The 21,970-nt window shown below is 54.4% G+C and overlaps 1 protein-coding gene across 1 annotated transcript in view; it reads right to left on the minus strand.

Moving 5' to 3' along the window:
- Positions 1-21,970, minus strand: part of PITPNM3 (PITPNM family member 3) — an 84,592-nt gene that overhangs the window by 59,377 nt on the left and 3,245 nt on the right. The window contains exons 2-3 of the mRNA XM_053911831.1: positions 11,998-12,093; positions 269-376 (exon numbers count right to left, since the gene is read on the minus strand). Of these exons, the coding sequence (XP_053767806.1) occupies positions 269-376; positions 11,998-12,093 (204 nt within the window). The remainder of the gene's footprint in view (positions 1-268; positions 377-11,997; positions 12,094-21,970) is intronic.

Consider the following 21,970-nt stretch of genomic DNA (forward strand, 5'->3'; position numbering starts at 1 on the left):
CCTTAGTTACTCATGCTCCTGGGGACAAAGGATGTTCTGTTGAAGTACCCTGCAACTGTTCTGCCACAGAAAACCCCACAGAAGTCCCCATGAGGGTTCCTGCGGGTCCCAGAATTCAGGGGTCACAGGCTCAGGGAGGGGAGGTGCCCAGAGGGACAAATGACTCTTCATAGAAGACCCAAGTCCTAGGGCCAAATGGCCAGCCCTTCAACCCACCCTGTAACACATGCATGTACACAGTCTGGCCATGAGAGATGCAGAACCTCACCTTGGTGTTCCTCCAGTTTGCCCATGGTCTCCATCTGCTCCACCAGGTCATTCGAATTCCACTGGCTCATCCCGATGAGGATGGCGTTCTTCCCTTCAGCCACCTCCTCTGGGGAAGGAGCAGAGATGGGCATGAACAGGGAGGGCTGGGTACAGGAAGCCCTGACAGGAGCTTATATCTGAGGGAGTACTGATTTCTTCCTTCGAGTTGAAGTGTCGGTAGTTATGACAGGTTTGAGACATTCAGGAATTTTTCACTGCAGTAAAGTCATGAGAGAGGCTAAAAGCCCATAGAAGTCCCCCATTGTTAGCCTTAAGAACAATATTTCTTGAAAGGAAGTGTGTTTGGCGGGGAGGGGGGGGGGTCTCTTCCACTGCTAGCAGTGTTTGAGTAAGTTATTTGCCTTCTGAGCTTCAGTTTTTCTATCAGCAAAATAGGACTGGAAATGTCTCACTCACAGAGCGGTGAGGGCGAAAAGAAATAATGGGTACAACGGTCTCGGTGCACAGAGGGTGACCATAAATGAGAGAGCGTGGTTATATATCTTCTCGTGAGAAGGGAGTTACTCAATCAGTATTGAGTGGACCCGGATTTGGGTGGGGCAGGGGCAGCTCTGGAGAAACTGGAAGAGCAGAAGACTTCTGGTTCTCAGCAAGCCCCGAGCTGCATGGGACCCTCAGCCCACATCACAAATGTATGAACTTATCAATTCCTTCATTCCCCCTCCCCTAACCCTACCTCAACCCTGTCTCCATCCTGGCTCTTTCCCAGTCTGAGCTTAGTGATTACTCTGAGAGAAATCGATGGGGCCGGCCACGTTGCCTAGCCACACTGAGTACAAGCCCCTGGGTCCCACACATCTGGTGAAGTCCCTCAAAAACAACCCCCCAGGAACGGGGCCTCCTCTCTCTTTGAAGGGCCTTCCGGGTAGAGCTTTGTGTCCTCCCTCATAGAATAGACATTACAGAATGGTGAGGAGAATCCTCAAGCTTATGATAACCAGAAGTAAAGGGAGGGGGTCCATTTCCCTGCCAAAGAACTTGACAGAACAGGTGGAACCAACAGGGTGGATGGGAAGCTCGGGGCGCTGTCCAGAGTTCTGATTTCCTGTAGAGCTCAGTAATCCGGGACCCATTCCTGGGTGGGTTCTGGGTAATGATGATGACGATGATCATTCCTGCCTTATTTTATTTATTCATTTGATATATTTAACAACACACCAATTCTTACTATGCACTGAGGTTGTTATAAGTGGCTTAAAAATATTAATTCATTTAATTCTCATAAAATACTAAAAAGGTACAACTATCGTCATCTCCTTTTTAGGCAGAGAGTAAGCAGTTCAGTAATTTGCCCAATGCCAATGTCTAGAGCCAGTATTAAACTCATACACACTGTTTCAAGAGTCCTGAAATCTGTCCTCCTGATGGCCTGCCCTGGGCATCCTGTTTTGGCTCCAGCCAGGCACCACTCACCCTCAGACGACTTCCTCAGTGAGGTGTGTTCCATCTGGACACTAGTGGACATCTCTTACCAGCACTGTGTTCTAGGCAGAGCCCTGCCCAGGTTCCAGTCCGGAGTCTGCTATACGTGAGCATGTGCTTTACACACATCCCTCCATCCTTCCTGGTTTAACCTCTTAAATGGGAGTGACAGCCCTGGTTCCACAACTCTTTCTAGCAAGCTGTCATCAGGACAATGATATGCTACACTTGCAAAAGCTACAGCAGCAGCCAAAGTGCCGTGAACAGATACCAGGTACGATTACTCTGGGGGGAACAGGATCACATAAGAGCTCAGTTCTAGTGTTACATTGACTCTTCAGTCCTGCTAGGTATCTGACTCTTGACAGTAACTTATGCTTTCTGAGCCTCAGTTTCCTCCTCTATAAAGCGATATCATCGTCATGGCTACGTCACAGGATTGCTGTGAGGCAATGAAGGTAAAGTGTTTGCAAGCATGACGAGCACCCAACAAGAGCACAGAGGTGGCAAACAGCACATGAAGGCGATGGTCCATCCTCCTCCACCACCCGAGCCCCAGCCCTCACCACTGATGCTGTGGTCTGCCCCCACAACACTCTGGCCCTGCTCCAGAGTGGGGTAGTCAGGGTCAGCCTGTCGCCCACTTTTGACTGCCTGTGTCTGCTGGCTCAGTTGCACAAGCATTCAGCTGTCCACTTGTTCATTCAAACATTCGTTCTGCAATGAATGGTTTACTGAGCACTTACTGTGTGCAGTGTGAGACCCAACCTCTATCCTCAGGGAATACAGTTTTGTGAAAAAACACAAGAGCAAACAACTCTGATACAGGAAGATGAGTGTTCCGGGACTCCTGGCCCAGTGCCCGGTATGCAGCAGGCACTCAACAGGTGCTTACACATCCTAGCTCCCGTTTTGTCTACAATGTGTAAGCCCTGTCCCTGGGGTGTGGGGGAGGCTATCAGGGCCCCGAGGGTCCTCCCAGGTTCTGAGGTCTCAGCGCGCCTACTTCTGCACCATCCTCAGCCTTTTCCTCTCTTCCCAGCTTTGGGCATGACCCTCCCCCATCTTCCCCTTTTGGTCTTTTGTCTCTCTTTCCAGTAAATGTATTTTCCTCTCTGACTCCTACCGTGTTCCTCTGTGCTTGACATCTGGCCCTGTCCCACTCGGATCTGACCTTGCCAGATCCCTTTCCATTGATTTCTGTCCCTCTTCGTCCTTGTATTTCTCATGTCTCTCAGGCACTCAGCCACATCTGTCCCTCTGTCTGGGCGGGTCTCAGTCATGCTTCCACCCTCTTGATCTCCCTCTCTCTTTATCCCAGCATCCGTCTCTCTCCTCTCCCTGGGTAGATATGTCTCTTTCTTGACCTCTCCTACTCTCTGGGTTTCTCCTTCTTTCTCTGGATCCTGCCCCTCAAGACCCCTCTACCCACACAGGTCTTTCGTGCTTTCTCTGGGCTTCTCTCTCTCCTTCTGGTCCACCACCTCTCTTTCAACTCTCTCTGGTTCTCTGTTGGGTGTGTGTATGTGTCCCCCTCTCCCATCCTCTCTGGGTCTCTCTTGCTCTCTCCCTCTGCTTTCTCATCTTCTCCCAACTTCCTTGCACTCCCTGCTGCTCCACCACATCCTTGTCTCTCCAGCTGATCCCCACCCCCCACCTTTCAGATGCGCTTTCTGTGGGCCTCTCCTCTGCCCCCTGCTCTCAACACTCAGCCTTCAGATTCTCACTCTGGCAACACACACACAAGATTGCCCCTTTGGAGTCATTCAAGCAAACCAGATTTTTGGTCTCTGCTTGACTTCCCCTCACGGTGGTGTGTGCTACCCATCAGGGCCCATAGAGGCCGCGAAGGGCTTCTTTGGATAAATGTCCTGGCTATTGATTCTGCTTTTCAACTTCTGGTGACTGTTTCCTGCATTCTAATTCTCATCCCCTGAGACCTCTGGTGCGGACACAGTCTTTGCATCTACATCACCCCAACTGAGCCCCAGTCGCTGCCCAGGCTAGATGTCAGGCTGAACCCTACCCAGAGGCACCACAACCCTGGCCTTGACCCCAGACTGACTCCAACCCTGACCAGAGCCTGGATACACCCCTTTAAGCATGACCTCCAGTGCCTTAAGGAGAGCTTCTCTTCCTACCCTGGGCCTCTGTTTCTGCAGGACCCGCGGGGCTTCAGAGCGGGGAGCCTCCTTGTCCTGTTCAGGAAGACTGCACCTCCAGCCCATGGAGCTGAGAGCGTGGCTCCTTCTGCAGTCGGTGGGTCCAGTGCCGCCCATCACTCTTGGCATCCAGCCCACAACACCAGTTTTCCCAAGGACCTGGATAAGCTTAGCTCTGGGGCCTCTGGGAGACAAGAACGCTAACCCTCCCCTGGTGCTGTTTAACACTAACCCCCCACCCCCCACGACGGCCGCCACCACCACTCTCTCTCGTTGCAGGTGAAGGACCAACATGCTGCCACCATGAATGAAGCTGCTGTTTGGAATATTGATTTTAAACTGTTCAGAAACAAAATTCAGACATAACCTTTGACCTATCCACCCACCTTTCCTGCCTAAGAGATTCAGACAAACAAACCTACTTCAGGAAGAGAGTTTAGGATGTCACCTTAGCCTAATTTGAGTTAAGTATGGTAAACGAGGGCTTCAGGCAGGTGCCTGTTAGCCAGACACCCAGTGTCCCATCGTTCCTGAGCTGCTGGCAAGGAATCCTGCCAGGCGAGCTCCACTCCCCTCAACTACCTGCACACGTGCCCACTCTCACTTCTGAACCCAATACCCTGTTCCCACCCCTTTTTCCTTTGTCCAAAGTGTCTTCTATACCCAGTGTTGCCTCACTGTCTTTAGAATTTTCATGGGATGGTCATGCCTATGTAAATCCTCCACGCACATGGATTACTTTGATCTTTCTCCTGTTGATTTGGTTATTAGTCCGGCCTGGAGGAACTTAGACGATGGGAGGAAAAGTATTAATATTCTTTGTCCCACACACAGTGGAGGATCCCCACCCAGCCCACTCCCAGAAATCTCTGGGGCCGCTCCATGCCATTTGCTTCCACTCCCCCACCCTCAATGAGAGGAAGGGCCAGGAGCAGGGTCACACCTGTGGTTAGCTTCGGTGAGGGCTCCTATGCCCAGCTTCCCACACGGACATCCTCCCACTCCACCCACGAGAGAAACAACCCTATCCCAGGTTGTGTGGGAGGGACCCTGGGGCCCAGAGACTCAAGACTTGCCTGAGGGCAGACAGTGCCCAGTCAGTCAGTAGCCCAACCCTGATGAAAACCCGGATCCTCTGACCCCCCACCATGCCCTGCACTGCTCTCCCCTACTCTCCCCTGCTTTAGGGTTCCAGAAGCTGTGTTATCACAGTAAAAGCCCAGACAGGAGGAGAAGAGTTGGAACGAGCCCTCATTCTCTCTGAGGCCAGCCCTGCCTCGGCGCCTTTGTAAACTGGGACGCTTCATCCTCTCCTGGCTGCTGTGAGCAACCAGGGAGTTGGAGCAAGAAGCAAAGTCTCCGCAAGACAGAGACCAGCTCCTGGGCCCCAGCCTCCTGCCAGGTGAGCTAGGAGAGAGCAAGAGAACAAAGGACACAGAGACAGAACAGACAAAAAGTTCCAGTTTCCCACCCAGGAGGACTCCCCTCCCCCGCCAAGGGAGGGAGCCCCACGCTTTGCTCTCTGTCAAGCTGCCCAGGGCCAGATGTGCCCTGAAAATAAACCCTGGTGCCCCCCACTCCCTCCTCACCCCTGTTCTCACCCCCACCCCTGCCAACATTACCCCCTGCTACGGGGGGGGGGGGGGGGCCCGCTCATGCATGTTCCCAGCGGTTGTTATTTACATGCAGAAACAAGTGTTTCCCGTGAAAGAGAGGGAGCTGTCCTGGGCACTATTGCCCACAGGGCCTTCGAAGGCCAATAGGAGCCTCCTGAATGCTTAGAGCTGAAAGGAGCCACCAAGGTGAAGTCCGGCATCCTCACTGACAGCTGGCCCGGGTCACACAGCACCTCTGGGGCAGGGCTGAGCCAAGAGTTCAGGTCTCCGGCCTGCTAGCTCAAGGCATTTCCCACTGACACTACCTTCCACCAGCTGAGTTCACGGTAAATCAGAGCCTTTGTTTGAACTCAGATGCTTGGTGACTTTCAAGATTTCTCTGACTGAACTATTTATTTCATCTAAGTAGAAGGTTAAAGTTAAGGGTTCACCTGATATTTTCTGCATAAAACATACATACTGCTACAGAAACAGGTCATGAGTGACTCACGCTTGACATACCTGCTACGGCCCCAGTACACGTGCTCATCTGACGCCACAGTCACCCCTGTAGCCCCATCCTGCGCCCTCGCAGGGACAGTGACCCCACAGGAGAAGGGCACAGAGTGTGGCTAGAACAAAGTAGGGCCGCTCAGAACCCCTTTCTGCTACTTTCCCGTGATCCAACTGTGTAATCTCTGGTCAGTGGTTCCAGGTTTAAAATAATTTCTAAGTGTTCCATTTCTACACAACTTTATAATCCACTAAGAATTTATAAATCACATTCTCTGTTCAGCTGTTAGTGCTAGGATCTATATTTACTTTTATAAGCTTTTCCCTGTTTTTAGTTTTGTTGTGGGTTTTTGGCTCATGAATTCTATTTCTGTTTGTTGATAAGAAATGTAAGAGTGGAGGCCCGTCTGGTGTGGCTCAGTGGGCCTGTGAACCAAAGGGTCGCTGGTTCAATTCCCAGTCAGGGCACATGCCTGGGTTTTGGGCCAGTTCCCCCATTAGGGGGCACATGGGAGGCAACCACACACTGATGTTTCTCTCCCTCTGTTTCTCCCTTCCTTCCTCTTTCTCTAAAAATAAATAAATAAAATCTTTAAAAAATAAGAAATGTAAGAGTGGAATGTTAATAAATTCCAGTTTAGTTTTGTAATGTCAAGAATTTTAAAATTTAAAAATGGATTGCTTCACATTTGAAAAAACTTGGAACTACCATCTTAAAAAAAGGCGGGGGGAGGGTTCAGCCGGGTTTGGCTCCGTGGGTTCAGTTCCTGTAAACTGAAAGGTCATGGGTTCAGTTCCCGGTCAGGGCACACTCCTGGGTTATGGGACAGGTTCCCAGAGGCCTGTGAGAAGCAGCCGATCAATGTTTCTCTTCCTCTCTTTCTCTCTCCTTCCCCTCTCTCTAAAAATAAATAAATAAAATCTAATTTTTTGAAAGGACATTTTCATTTTCTCTCTGGAACTCAGCATTTCACGGCCAGGAACCATATGCCACCTGGACTGTCCTTCCTCGGCCTGTGAGCTCTTCTTCCCCACTTTCCGGCCAGACCACCTGTCACCCAGCAATCTTCATCCCCCACAACGAGAACACAGCTCCTCAAGGCTCAGGCCTGCTTCCATCGTGCAGGCCCATCTGCCCCAGCGATCCTGAATTTGGAGTCTCTGACCTCCTGCAGGGCAGGGGTACCCAGGACCAGCCCTGAGCCTGGGCAGGAAAGCATGTCCTGAGCCCAGTGGGTCAGGCCTGCTCTCCCTCCCTCTACTGGGCCGGCGGGCCAACAGCACTAAGTGGGCACTCCTTCGCTCACTCTTGGCGCACCCGCCTTCCCGCTCATTCCTCTGGTGAAGGCTTTGTGCTGGCTGTTCCCACCGTCCAGTACACTGTTCCCCCAGGTACTCACATGCTTCATTTCTTGTTGTTCAGCTGTCTGCTCAAAGCCACATCTGGGGGCCTCCTACGGTCACCAGTGACTCTATCACATTCCTTCGTGTTATACTGGAGAGAGTTCCTCCATTGTTTAAAACAGTGTCACTGAGACATGATTGACATTCAGGGAAGCATACATATTTAACATGCACAGTGTGCGGGAGCACTTCTCTACTATTTACTAGATGGGATACGGTCCAACTCACGAATTGTTCAATAAAGCCAATTAGATCTTCAAATTTAAAAAATAAAATAAAACATAGAATGTACAGTTTGGTAAGTTTTGACATATGTACACACGCATGAAACCATCACCCCAATCAAGACAGGGAACGTGTGTCCATGACCCTCGGAAGTCCTCTGCTGGCCCTTCCTGCCCCCCTTCCTGCCCACAGGCAACACGGACCTGCGCCTGTCGCTATAGACTCGTCGGCATTCTCTAGAGCTGTACGAAAATGGAGCCACACAACACATACTCCTTCTCCACCTGCCTCCTCTACCCAGCTTGCTTATTTTCAGATTCGTCCACGTGGTGCATGTATCAGGAGGAGTTCATTCCTTCTTATTGCCAAGCAGTATTTTATTGCATGAACGTATAACACAATCCACTTATCTGTTCACCCCTTGATTACGTTTGAGTTGTTTTCGGTTTGGGGCTATAATGAGTAAAGCTGCTGTAAGTATTCATGGACACGCGTTAGGTGAACTGATGCTTTCTTTCCTCTTGGGTAAATTACCTAGGAGTGGAAGGGCTGGCTGATGTGTTACTTAACTTTGATTAACTTCTTTTTCTTTAATCCTCACCTGAGGATATGATTTATTGATCTTTTAGAGGAAAGAGAGAGACATCAATCAGTTTCCTCCCATATTTGTCCTGATCGGGGATTGAACCCACAACCTAGTATGTACCCTGACGGGGAATTGAACCCATGACCTTTTGGTGTATGGGACGATGCTCCGGCCAACGGAGCCCCCTGGCCTGGCGACTTTGATTAATTTTTTAAGAAGCTAAAATCCACTTTCTAAAATGGTTGTACCATTGTACATTCCCATCCACAGAGTTTGAAAATTCCATTCCTCCATATCCTGATTAGTTATCTCAATTAGCTGTTCAAATAGGTGTGTAGTAGCAGCTTACTGCGGTTTTAATTGCATTTAATTTGCATTTAATGACTAATGATGTGAGTTTATTTTAATTTTTTGTCATTCATAGATCTTCTTTGGTAAGATGTCTGTTCCTTCATGTTATTTTATTTATAGTAATTATCAACATAATTTACGTGCTTGGGTATTATCTGACCACCCACCACCCATCAACACTGAACTGCAGGCCCCATGAGGGCTGGGACAGGAAACGTCTGCCCCTGGGTCCTCTGCCCCTGGGTCCCCAGCCCCTAGAATACTGCCTGATGCTTAATGGGCAGGTACACCTGACAGAGAGAAGAAAGAGTCCGAATTCTAGCCCCTGCTCCCTCTGACTCTGTGTGACCCTGAGCAAGTTTCCCAGTTCTCTGGTCCCAGTTTCCCAGCCTGTAAAATGGGATGGGGTATTGAACTTAAAAACCTGAGGGTCTCCCCAGCTCTGACATGGTCTGGGTTTGAGGCACATGCCCTCACTCTGCCCCCAACCTTGGTAGACCAGGCCATGGCTCCCCAGATGTCCTTTCACTATGTTGATGGGAGAGGGAGTGACACCTCTTCTTAGCCTGGACCCTGGACCCCATTGCCCGCCCTGCAGCATCCAACCAGGGGCATCAGCCACCCTGAGGCCCCAGGCCTGCTGCCTTGGCCTCAGGAGCCAGCAGGCTGCCTGGGGCTGTGATAAAGCAGACGGCTCCATGCTCCCACCTGACTACCCCCACCCTTCTGCCTTACATACACAACCAGAGCCCCAGAACCGAGGAGCCTCCCCTCCACTGCCCAATCACGAGCCATGAGGGTCTTTCATTTCACCAGGTAAACCCAGTGCGGGGCCAATAGGCTAGTGCCTAAGGAAGAAAGAAAGGGAAGAAGGTTTTTCTTTCAGTAATAAGACCTGAACATTCAAGTCCTGGGTTCCAGCCCTTTCATTTCCACCCTGATGTGTGATCTTGGGAGGTCCCTTCCATGGTCTGCCCTCAGTTTCCCCAGCAGGGCACTGAGGAGGAGCACATACTGTTCCAGGACCGGTTCAGTGCTGACATCTACCAGGGCAGGTCCATCACAGTGGGAGTCAGAATCGCAGAGGCCACGAGATGCAGGGCCTTGCTCAGGTGGGGACAGAGGGGACAGAGACCACCCCCCTCAGCCTGGCCAGAGAAAAGAGGCCAGAGAGGTGGCCCTTCAAGGAATGCCCAGGAAGCTAGATACCCATCGCCTAGTCCAGATGCTGGGAGAAGGCGGAGCCCGCACCAGCTCCTGGGAGCGAAGAGGAGGATGGCTTCTTCACCTCTTACTACCTTGAGCGGAGGAAACACACAAGGCCTCCTGCAGGGAGGCCGCATGAAACAGACAGGAGATCTGGTGTTGGCAACTTGGAACTAATGAGGATTTCAGCTGCAATGGAGCAGCTCCTGTGGCTGGGGGCTACGTCTGCTCTGGAAGGGATGAGATGGGAGGAGGGAGCAGAGACTTGAGGCTGGTGGAGAGTGCCAAGGGGTGGAAGGCAGAGAAAGAGACAGGAGACCCTGGAATCCTCAGACACGAAGAGAAGGAAAGCCGGAGGTGGGGAGGGGTGGAGGAGGTGAAACAAAGGGAGGGCAATGTGGGGCCCCCAACAAGAGAGGAGTGAGGGAGGAGGTCAATTGGGAACCGCAGACTGAGCGGTGAGATCACGGGAAGAGGGGAGGACAGAGAGCCCAAGGAGGCGGCCGTCGGCAGGGAAGAGAGCAGACATGTATGTTCACAGCTGCTCGCAGGGAAAGCAGGTGAGCAGAGCCCCAGGGATGGAGATGGGGTTGACCAGCGCCACCCACACAGGCCTCCCGCAGCGAGCCATCACTGTCATCTGGGAATGTGGAGCCTCGGTGAACTGCACAAATATTTTAAATAAATGTGCTCGAAGCATCAAAATATTGGAGCCATTGTTGTCACACTGTGGCTTAGTTGCTATGGAGGAACTCAGCCCTGGCAGCTCCAATGGGAGACAGGAAATGAGCCCCAATGGGCTGGTTCAGGGTCGGCATTCAGGGAGGGGCTTCTCTGCCCAGAGCCAGGAATGAGGGAGGCTGGAGCCAGACAGCATCCTACCACCCAGCTGTGCATCCCGAAAATCACCTGAACTGGGTATTCTCTATTTCTGGAGGCACAGAGCTAATAGGGAAACCGAGGCCCAGAGAAGGTAAAAAGCCGTGCCCAAGATCACAAACAAGTCAATGGCATGGATGAGCCCATGTCCCCTGCACGCTGCTCTGGGTCCAGACATCTCCCCAGCACAGTGTTTCTCTTTCAAGACCCCATTTTGCCAGGCATTTCAAAGTTGGCCCTGTCTCAGAAAGAAGTTACCCTCCCAAATAGGGTGGCTTCCCAGAGTGTGACCAAGCCAGCCACGTGAGAACTGGGGACCCACCTGGGTCAGAGAGGATGCCTTCGTTCGTTTCGCCCACTCCCACAGAGACTGGGGAGCACAGCCGTGAGGGTCCTCTCTCCTGAATTCCACAGATTCCGCCTCCTGCAGGCCCCCACCCCGGCCCTGCACATTCTCCCCTCAGAGCCTTTGCCCAGGCTGACCTCTCTGCCTGAAGTGCCCACCCCATTTGGGGCCCTCATATCCAATTTCCACAGCGCTTCTTGTTCTTCAATCACCACTTAAAGAGTGCCCCTGGCTTAGTCCTGTGTGCTGGCCATGACTCAGCCCTGGGGCGCAGAGCTGACTTCCTGCCCACCATCATCTCTCGCTGAGCAGCTGCAACAGTCTTTCCAACTGCTCCCCACCTCCATAGCAGTTCATCTTTGAGATCACCTACTGGATGCCAGGCAGCTTCATTTCTCCTCTCCCCACTGCCATGAGGGCCTCCCTCAGTTCCTGGGATGCCCCCATCTTTCCTGCTCCAGTGCCATCACACTGGTTTCCTGTCTAGAAGGCTGTTTCTCCCACTCCTCACCTGGCAACTCCTTCCCTCCATTCTGCAGAGAGGATGTTGACAACATCCCCACCCTAACCACATTTAGGTGCCCCCAGCCTCACTCTTTCTACGAACAACTGGTACTTGTTACTCGGTGGCATCATTCCCCGTTTGTGATTGCATCTCCCTTTGGGTACCTGTTTAATGCTTGCCTCTCCCCCTCGACTACAAGGTGGACGAGGGCGGTGAGCACGCCTACCAGTATCCTGCAGCACTTGGCGCGCCTCGCAGAGCTCCTGGAACACACTGGGGGCTCAGCACACACCTCAAAGGGTGTGGGAGCGAGCGCTGAGCCCCAGCCCTCGGGAAGCCCACTGCATGAGTAAGCGTGCAGTGTGGACCTGCAGTGTCTGAGCAGGGAGACGTGATGACCCCCAATGGGGGTTCTTTCTTGGGGTTTCCAGAGAGATCAGCCAGCCAGTGATGGGAAGATGGGATTCACTCACCTCTAGCATCAAAGAATTCATCATCCGAGCTCTCCACTGAGTCACTGAGGACATTTCGAAGGTGCCAGGGGGCACCGCCGCCCGGGGTAGGGCCACCTGCCAAAGGGAACACACCTGTTAACCAAGCCTGAGACTGTGTCCTGGCAAAAAGGAAGTAAACCTAGACGGCCCCTGGACCAAGGGTCAGTCAGTGTCCTGCACAACCCTGTCCTCTCCCTCCTGGTGCTCAGCCCCTCCCCCAGAGCCCTCCCACAGCTGTGGTTTCATTTCGGCCCCATAGCTTTCTGAGATAGCTCAGTGGGGCAGCAGAAGTTTTCTCCCTTATGGGGCAAGAGTCTGGAGGGATGGGGAGGGACATCTGGGGTTCGGGAGAATTGTTCCAAGCAACTCAGAACTGTTGAGAGTCCAGTTGGCAGAGCAAATGAAAGTACAATAGATAGCCAAAGCTATTAATCACTAATTAGTTCCTAAATCTGGGAAATAATGGGTATTTAAGTGCCATATTCATGAGATACCAGCAGGTCTTCAAAAAGCACATCTTTTCCAAAGCAACTGATTTGGCCAACTGTGTGGCCAGACCAGGGAGACCAGGATTCTAATCCCACTCAGCTTCCGCCCTCTCCCAGCCCCTATCCAGGAGCCTGAGAGCTGGCAGGTCAGCCTGCTCCCCTGAGCTTCCCTTTTCTCACCTGCAAACAGGGACCAGGGCCCTTCTGTCCTGACCTCACTGGGCTGTTGTGAGGACAGGAAGAAGGGAAGGCCTTGTGAATCCCTGGAAGTGGTAGAAAATGCTGTACAGATGCCCAAGAGGGTCAGGAAGTCTCCTGAGGGGTAGGGGACAAGGTCAGGTGTGCTAAAGGCCACACACAGTCTTGAGCATCAGAAAAGGTGGGCACCACGATCCCAAAGCAGCAAGGGAAAGGCCCAAAAGCTCAGGCCCCGTGAGGCAGGTCCCTGCCCTATACCTCTCTGCATTTTCTGTGTCCACATTGCGGCCCCAGTAGGAATAAGGCCAAGAAGAGGTTTTGGTAGACAAGCAAATTAATGAAAATGATCTGCTGGGTAAATACACTCTGCCAGTTGCTTCACAGGTATTATCTATCCTACCCAAGCGCTGTGGAGTAGATATCATGAATCCCCACCTCACACCCAAGGAGACAAAACCTCACAGACGGGTGTCTTTTGGTCAACGTCATAAAGCTAGTCAGTGATGGAGGCAGGATCTGAACCCAGATCCGCCCGACTGCAGGGTCTGTGCTCAGCACCACCATGCTGGGTGCTCTATGCCACCGCTCGGGACAGGCGGCCCAGGTATTTTCTATTGGCCAAACCAGCCTGCCCACCTGCTGCTGGCCCGCCGGGCAAGGGGCCAGATGTCTGCCCCTGGCTGTTCTCTGGGGCCCTAGCCCTGGGAGGCAGCTGTCCCAGTTCTAGAACTATCCAGCCCTGCAAATTAGTGTCTGAGTATCCTTGCATCTGTGTGAAAATGTAGATGTGTGTCCACCTTCCTTAGCGAGTGTGAGCCTCCCCAACCCGCCCCCCCCCTTCCAAAGCCCACCCCTGAGACGCGTGCCTGCCCCTGTTCCCAGATACTCTCTCCCTCATCCCCCCTCTTCTACACACACGCACACACACACACACACACACACACACACACAAATCAGATCCCGGCCATGGGTGAAAATTTAGCAGAAAAGGGAGGACATGGGCTTTGGAGCAACACAAACCTGCGTTTAAGGCTACCGCTTACGAGGCTATGACCTGAAGGAAATTAACCTCTCTGCGCCTTGCTTTTCTCACCTGTAAAGTAGGTATCATAATTCTCACCTCACTGTTAGATTTAAGTGGGCAGCACTGCCCCGCACTCGGGAGGCGGCAGCCTCATCAGCTGCAGGATCAAGGTTCAGGCAGGGCTCTGGCAGCCACCTGTACTCCATGGAGCTTCCAGGCAGCCTCCAGGGGCCTCCCCATGGCTACAGTTCCCTCTGTATCTTCAGAGGCCCAGCTACACCCTCTAGCAGACTGTCCTTCTATCCCACCTTCTCTACCGCACATTCTTAAAACTCACAATCAGGATAAAAGAGACAGAGGACTACCTCAACCCTGCCCAGCAGTCCAGAGAGGAACAAATGACCCTTCCCAGCCCACAGTGCCCTGATCTCCCATGGAGCTCCAAGCTAGAGCCACCCTTCTCTCTCCTGGCCCATCCACCCACCGCCTGCAGGTCCAGTGTGGTCTCCTGGACCAGGTCACAGGTCTGGGTCTCCCCGCAGCAGGGGCAGCCGGAGGTCCTGGTTCAGGTCTTCGACCACACATGCCCACCTTCCCCACCTCAACCCTGGCACCCAGGCACCCAGGAACGGGCAGGTGGACCGGTGGACAGGAGCCTGTGGTGGGTGTTGTGTCCTATACCGGGACCCCAGGCAGCCCCAGCCTGAGGGCCAGAGCGCCGGCAGAAGGAGGCCACCAGCCTGCTCGCAGGAGTCCAGTCTGAGGGGAGCGCTCTGGCACAGTGAGAAAGGCCCTGGCACAGCAGAGTAGGGGATGCAGGGATTGGCTGACTCTTCCTGGGCCAGACCTTGGGCCAGATGGTGCAAGAGGAAGGAGTTGGGGACAGAGCTGAATTGGATCAGTCCCTGCCCCTGCCGTGCCAGCCTTGGGGCCCAGTCCTGTGCCACCCCTTCACAGAGCACAGGACAGAGAAGCAGGCAGCCTGACCCCTGGGCTCAAGGGCACACACAGCCTGCAGCCCACAGGCAGGGATGGCACCTCTCTGGAGCAGACTCCCTGCGGGTGGGAAGGCAGGGTAGGGGCAGGCAGAAGGCCTTCCTGGGGGACGGGGGCAAGCTGAGCCTCAAAAGGAAGGGTGAGCAGGGTTGGCCAGGCTGGGGCAGGGTGGAAGCGAGGACAAACACAGGTCAAAGCAATCAGGCCACTTCCAGGAGAAGCTGGATGTAGAACTTTCTCCTTGAGAGTAGAGTAAGGAGTCTGGCCCATCAGAGCAAGGGAAGCAACAGGGGTGTCTGCTGTGCAGCCGCAGCCCTGAGGGGCTCCAGTAACGCCCGCCAGTTCCCAGACCTCCGGGGGCCACAGGTGCCTCTGAAGGGGCAATGGCTGGGTGTCCCACGCTGGGCCTGCCCCCTGTGATGGTGGCCACAGCTTCTGTGCCAGGCCCTGCCTGCAGCTGTATCTGAAACCATAGCCTGGCAGGATTGCTGGATACAAGTGATGCTTGCCTCAGAGGATTGGGGCTGGGAGGGCAAAGAGAGCGGGGCTGCTCCCATGCAGGCTCATCCAGGCGGGCCCCACAGCTCTTCTCTCTGTGTCTCTGTCACACACCGCCTCACACACAGACACAGCCTCACACACAGACACAGCTTCACGCACACACCGCCTCACACACACAGAGACACACACAGCCTCGTGCACACACCACCGCACACACACAGCCTCACATACAGCCACACACACACAACCACACACACAACCTCACATAGCCATACGCACAGCCACACACAACCTGGCACATACACAGCCTCACACACACTCTCACACACAGCCTCACAGCGCACATTCAGATCACACTTCCCTGCTTCTCAGGTCTGGCCTGGCGTCCCAGGGCCCGCACGCAGGATGTGGACTGTGAGCTGCGTGGCGTCTGTGAGGCTCCTGCAGGCCGGGCGACCCCAAGTCCCTCCTCCTCTCTGCCCCTCCTCCGAGAGCCTGGCCTGCCTCCTCTCTCACATGGGCCACTGTCCCACTCCCACCCCAACCTGCGGCTAGTTCAAATCCCAGCTCTGCCTACTTAGCAACTGATGATCATAGTCAATGTCACCCTAGACCACCCTGTGCCTCAGTTTCCTCCTCTGTAAAATGGGAGTAACCACAGTCCTTACATAGGGTTGCTATGAGGATTAAAGGAATGAATATTTGAAAAAGGTTTAGCATAATGCCAGGCTATAAGGGGGTTTGTTAAATAACACAAATTATCATGATTGCCCACGGGCCTTTCCTTGGTCCTCCCCTATGTGGAAGCTCCCCAGGGTGAGCCCCTTTCCTCCTCAGGCCCCTAGAATGGGAGCCCAGAGGACAAAACTGGAACCGCCCTCCTCTCCCTGAGGCTGGGAGTGTCTGTCCCCGGGGCTCATGGGCTGCTCCTGGTGTGAGGCCAGTCCTTCTCTCCTCTCTCCCAGCACAGCTTCCTGGGGTGTATCCTGTGTGCCCCCCAAACCTGGAGCTATGTCGCAAAACATCCTTTGCTTGTGCTCACTGGAGCACCTATCCCCAGACTGGGCCTGGGCCTGCCTGCCCCACTGGGCTGCAGGCTCCCCCAAGGCTGGCCGGCGCCTGGTAGGAATGTCTCCAGGCCCATAGCCTCATCAGGTCCAGGGATTGGCACAGAGAGAGCTCTCGTTCTGTTCAGCACGGCCCTGGACTCACGGGGCAGATCTCAGGAGGGCCCCCTCGGGGAAGGGCCCCACAGAGCAGGTCCTGGGGCCCCCTCCCTGGGTCAGGATGAGTGTGGGAGCCAGACCGACCCAGGCCAACCAGCCCATGCTCAGGCTTCAGGGGGCTGTGGGGCCAGCCCAGGGAGGGTGGGGAGGCCAGGAGACACTGCTTCCAGAAAAAGGCATTATCGAAGGAAACCAGTGCTGGTTGGGGGTTGGTTGCTATAGAAACACCTCCTAACTATCTCCCAAACTGGTGTATGCGCCACTGATGAGCTTGTGTGCTAGGCTGTTTCAGCTGACATGCCAGGAGTCCCAGAAGGGCCTGTCTGCTGGGGTTCCCGGCACCTGAAGCCCAGATCCGGAAGGGCTCGAAAGGAATCCAGCTTCTGAGGCGACCAGGCAGCTCCATCAGTCCAGGGCTGGACTCAAGGATTGAGGCTGTGTCTCCAAGCTGCCAATTATCCCGAGGTTAGCCACAGCCCCAACTTTGACCTCAGTCACAGCCTGAACCTTGAGCTCGCCACAGATCCAGTATCAATCACGATCACCGAACAAGCTGAGATCCAGCTGCAGCCCAGGCAACCACCCCAATCTCAAACTGAGCTAGGGCGCTAATCGCAGACCAAGCCGCAAACTGAGCCTTTACCCAGGCACAGCCCCAGCCTCGAACCCCTCGACCAGCCAAGCAAGGACTCCAGCCCCAGCTTCCACCTGTAAACGGCACTAGGCGCCATCAAGGGGCCGAATCCCATCACTTCAAGAATGTTTTCAGGACTATCATTAAATTCTGTGCAGCATTTTCCACCACTTCCAGGGATTTACAAGGCCTTCCCTTCTTCCTGTCCTCACAACAGCCCAGTGAGGTCAGGACAGAAGGGCCCTGGTCCCTGCTTGCAGGTGAGAAAAGGGAAGCTCAGGGGAGCAGGCTGACCTGCCAGCTCTCAGGCTCCTGGACCAGGGCAGGGAGGGGGTGTAAACTGAGTGGGATTAGAATCCTGGTCTCCCAGCGGGACACAGTTGGCCAAATCGGTTGCTTTGGAAAAGATGTGCTTTTTGAAGACCTGCTGGTATCTCATAAACATGGCATTTAAATACCCATTATTTCCCAGATTTAGGAACTAATTAGTGATTAATAGCTTTGGCTATCTATTGTACTTTCATTTGCTCTGCCAACTGGGCTCCCAACAGTTCTGAGTTGCTTGGAACAATTCTCCCGAGCCCCAGATGTCCCCCCCATCCCTCCAGACTCTTGCTCCATAAGGGAGAAAACTTTCTCCTCCCTCCAAACGGAGCTCCCATAGCGTCTGCCACTGATGGCTCTGCCACCTGCAGCCTCCTCAGAGGGGCAGCTGGGAGCAGGGCGAGCCCCAAAAGAGGGGACAGAGGGCACCTCAGCATCCACAGGAAGGCACCCCTTCTGATCATTCCAGGACCCCCTGTGGGAAGTGCAGATCAGAGGTTAGGGACACACATCCCCAACAGGGAGGCCAGTTGGGGTCACAGATTCAATGGAGGATGCTGGGGGTGCTTCCAGAGAACCCCTGCCTCAATGATTGGGCCAGCTTTCCAGTAAGCAAGAGCAGCCCCTCTTAGAGGACTTAGAGGTCCTCTAAGCAAGGTCTTAGAGGACTCCCTGTGGACCCTTCTACCACCTGCCATTCCAGGCTGCTATGAAGCAAAGATGGGGCCCAGATTGCCTCTGTCCACAGGCTCCCCATTTGTGCGAAACCCCAGCACCGAGAATCAGCAGCCAGTGGGGTCCCCGGGAGCGGGGCTACACAATGCTCTCCTGGCTGCCTCAGATCACACTGTACGTGATGGAAACAAACAGGCAGCAAGGGGTAAACACCACCCCCTCCCCCCACACTGGGCAGCAATGGGAAAGCTGAAAATAGCTTTTTTTTTTTTACCACTAGGGACGATTCCAGGGTTGCTCAGCTGGGACCAGCCTCGAGGGAGGCAGGAGGCGGGAAGTGGGGGTGGGGAAAGGAGAAGGAAGCCACAGGCTAGCAGAGGCCCAAGGGAGTTCTGGTTAGGAGGGTAGTGATCCGAACCTTCTGGAGTAGTCTAGAAAAGGTCAGAGGTGTGTGAGTGATGGGTGGCCTGGACACTCCACACCTCTCAAAGGCAGGCTCCCTGAGCAGCTGCAGCCACTGAGAGCTTGGGTTTGCATCCCGCATACCTAGGTCTCTCTTCAGGAGAGGAGGTCAGGAGCTCAGGGTGTGACGTGCTCAGCAAACACTGAGAGCCAAGCAAACACGGCTGCAGCCGCAGACGGCTCAGAAGAGGCCTCTCCATCCACCAGAACTCAGCGCCCCTCCCAGACAGAGCCGGACGTGTTTCTATTTTTGCTGTCAGCCCTTGTTCGGCATCCCCAGCTAACTGTCGGCTGCGTCCCTTCCCTCCGAATAACAGGTCGTCTGGGGAGGAGAGACACCTCCCCACTGGCATCCCCTGCCTCAAGCCTGCAAATAAACAAGCTGACCCTCACAGAAGATAAGGCTCCCAACACTCCCACCCCGGGGAACCTTCCCCTGGCACAGCCTCAGCTCCGAGCTCGCCTGCCCACCAGCCCTGGAGAGGAGCCTCACTAAGACACTTGGAGAGAACAACTTGACCCCTGAGAACTCTGGTTTCCAGATGCAAAGGCACCTGCTCCCTGCCAGCCCTGGTGGCACACACTGACCTCGCTCCCCACAGCCACAAAGCCTTCCCCCAGTGTCCTGAATTCACCCCACGGACAGGCCGCAGCCCAAGCCCCTCCACACCACCCCAGTCTTGAACCAAGCCCTGAGCTGTCCATGAAGGCTCTGAGCATGGACCCGGCCTGAGCCCTGGCCCCATTCACAAGTGAAGCCACAAATGCAGCCCTGGAGAGAGCCTGGAGGAAGTAGGGTGGGCCCCCCTGCGAGGGCCCAGCTCCCTCACCCCCAAACCACTGACAGGCAGGAGGGTCCCCCACCCAGCCTCCTTCTCCACACATTATCTCCAAGGGGCCGGAGGCCACACAGCTGTGCAGGCCTTGCAGGCAGACGTGGGGCCCTGGAGGTGGCATTCACCTCCGGAGTGACTCACTAAGACTCCCATTCCTTTGTGAAAGGGGGTGCAATTTAGCATTTTCTTTCTCCTTAGAAGACAAGAATTTTAAAAGCAAGAGTGTAGAGAGATTCAAGGGGGTGGGTGGGGAGCTCAGAATTCACTTGATTTCCAAACTCATTTGTTACACATTCTCTCCTGCCCCCTCCTCCCCCCAGCCCTTCCCCTGGGGGCTCTGGCTGCCCCCTTCCACATGGTTCCTGGCTGGAGATCTGGTGATGGTCTGGGGCCGGGGACCCCCAGAAGGCAGGTGCTCCCTGTGTCCCAGTCCTCAGCGCCCCAAGTGTTGCCCCATTCCTGCCACCCTTCTGGGAGGGTCCTCGTGGGATAAGAGATGGGAGGAAGTGAGATCCTCAAGACATAGTAAAGCCAGCAGGGAGGGGAGCCAAAAAACAAAGAGCAGGGTGAGAGCTGGAGCTGACTTAAAGCTCAGTCTGACCCCCCACGCCTCCCCCTTCCCTTCTCCTTCTACAGATGAGCAAACTGAGGCCCAGAGGAACAGCTCAAGGTCAACCAGTGACTGAGCCAGGCCTCTTCTTGGCTACACGATTTAACTCTTAGAAAAGCTGCCTCCAGGAGTAGAAGAGACCCAAGTGCTGAGTCCAGCTCTGCCTCTCACTTCATGTGTGACTCCAGACCAGACCCTTCACCTTCCTGGGCCTCGGTTCTCTTACCCATAAAATGGAATAACGCTGGCCCTACCCCAAACAGATGCTGTCGATCCATTGGACAGGGAAACATGTTGAGGACTGCTACAAAAAAAAAAAAAAGAGCCAGGTTGCTCTCAGGATGCTCATCCCTCTCACAAGCCTGGAATCCCAGAGAATGTCCAGGAGGCAGCCAGGTCCTACCAGGAAGTCCCTGGTCCTCAGAGTCTCCCTGGTCTCTGGTAGTTCACAGCCTCTGTCCTTGAAGGCCTTTCTGGCCTCGGTCTCCCACTGTGTGATGAATTGGAAGACCTCTGTGCCTCTCTCAGCCATGAACTATCACAATATACTAAAGTATACAAGAAAACATCACACCTGGCCAATGCAACACAGACAATGCCCCAACAAGGAGCGGGTGGGGGGTGGTCTAGCTCTCTGCGTCCACCACTGGACTTCCAAACACCAGCCAGGTCACGGGACCTCCAGCGGGGACAGGATTCTGGGCTCAGGGTCACATGTTTGAGGTGTGGCTTCTGCGAGAGCTGCACTGTCTTTGACTCATGTAACCACACCACAGACGGGGCTAAGAGGCAGCACAGGGTCCCACTCTGGGCCTGTTGTGGCCCGCCAGGTCTGCTGTGACAGGTAACTCAGCCAAGGAACAAGAGCCCTGCCTGAGCTCTAGCACTTCCCAGACTGCAGGAATGTCCAGAAGGCTTCCTGGAGGCAGAGTTTTAGGAAGGCCTTGAGTGGGCACATGGGCATCTGATTGGGCTCCAGCCTTTCCCTTGAGCACCTGAGAAGGTAAATTTGCAACCTTCTGGCAGAACACGAGGGCCTTCCCAACATACATCCCAAAGCAATCCTGATGCCCTGGGCCTGGGGGATTCTCAAGAGTCCTGCCCCAAATCCCCCGGCACCCACCCAGAGTGCTGAGAACCCCAGTGCTAGTTAGTCCCTTTCCCTCGCTTCCAAGCATCCCCTCCTCTGAGATGGGGCCACTGTCCCCGGCTCTGGAAGCCGAGGAGCAGGGGGCCCAGGAGGACGTCTGCCCTCCTCCTTTGGGATGGTGAGGCGGCAGCTGACTCAGCTGAGCAAGGTCCAAACAGGCTCTGGAAAGGCAGGTTTCAGCCTCAACTCTGCCACCACCATCTTCTGCAGCCTTGGGCGAGCACCTCCCCTCCCCAGGCTCCAGTGGCCTCCTGCTGACAAGGGCTTTGCAAATGGGTATCTGGGAGCATCCTCCAGCTCTGCCCCTGTGGGATCAGTACTTTATTGACCCAAATTACTGGGTTTGATATACTCCAGCCTGCTGGCTCCTCCCCTCAGAACAGAGGCCAACACCTGGGAGCAAATAAACTGGTTCCTCCAGCCTGGAAGGCCCAGCCTTGGAGCCCCAGCCCAGCCTCTCCAGACGGTTCTGCCCTGGCCTGAGAGGTTCCAAGACCCTCTTGGACTCTCCCTCTATTTCTGCTTGGCTGGGGGGCCTCCCATTTTCACTGCTCTGCAGCTGGCAGACACCCCAGCCAGCCTGCTGGGATGTAGAGGGGGGCGCCCCAGGGACATGGAGAGGAAGGGAGGGGCAGGGCGGCTGGCAGCAACCAGGACAAACCTTCCCCAGCCTGGCAAGGCCTCTTCTCTCCACCCTTCCAGAAGCCCTTACGTTAGCAGTCAAAGGGACCTGTCGAAACACCCAAACCTTACCGTGGTGCTTCCATCTGCGATGCTCTCCCGAGTTCCTTTCAACCCTCTGCACCCTTCTAGGAAGCCTCCATGTCA

The sequence above is a fragment of the Desmodus rotundus genome, chromosome 9 (assembly GCF_022682495.2).
Source record: "Desmodus rotundus isolate HL8 chromosome 9, HLdesRot8A.1, whole genome shotgun sequence".
NCBI classification, from domain to species: Eukaryota; Metazoa; Chordata; class Mammalia; order Chiroptera; family Phyllostomidae; genus Desmodus; species Desmodus rotundus.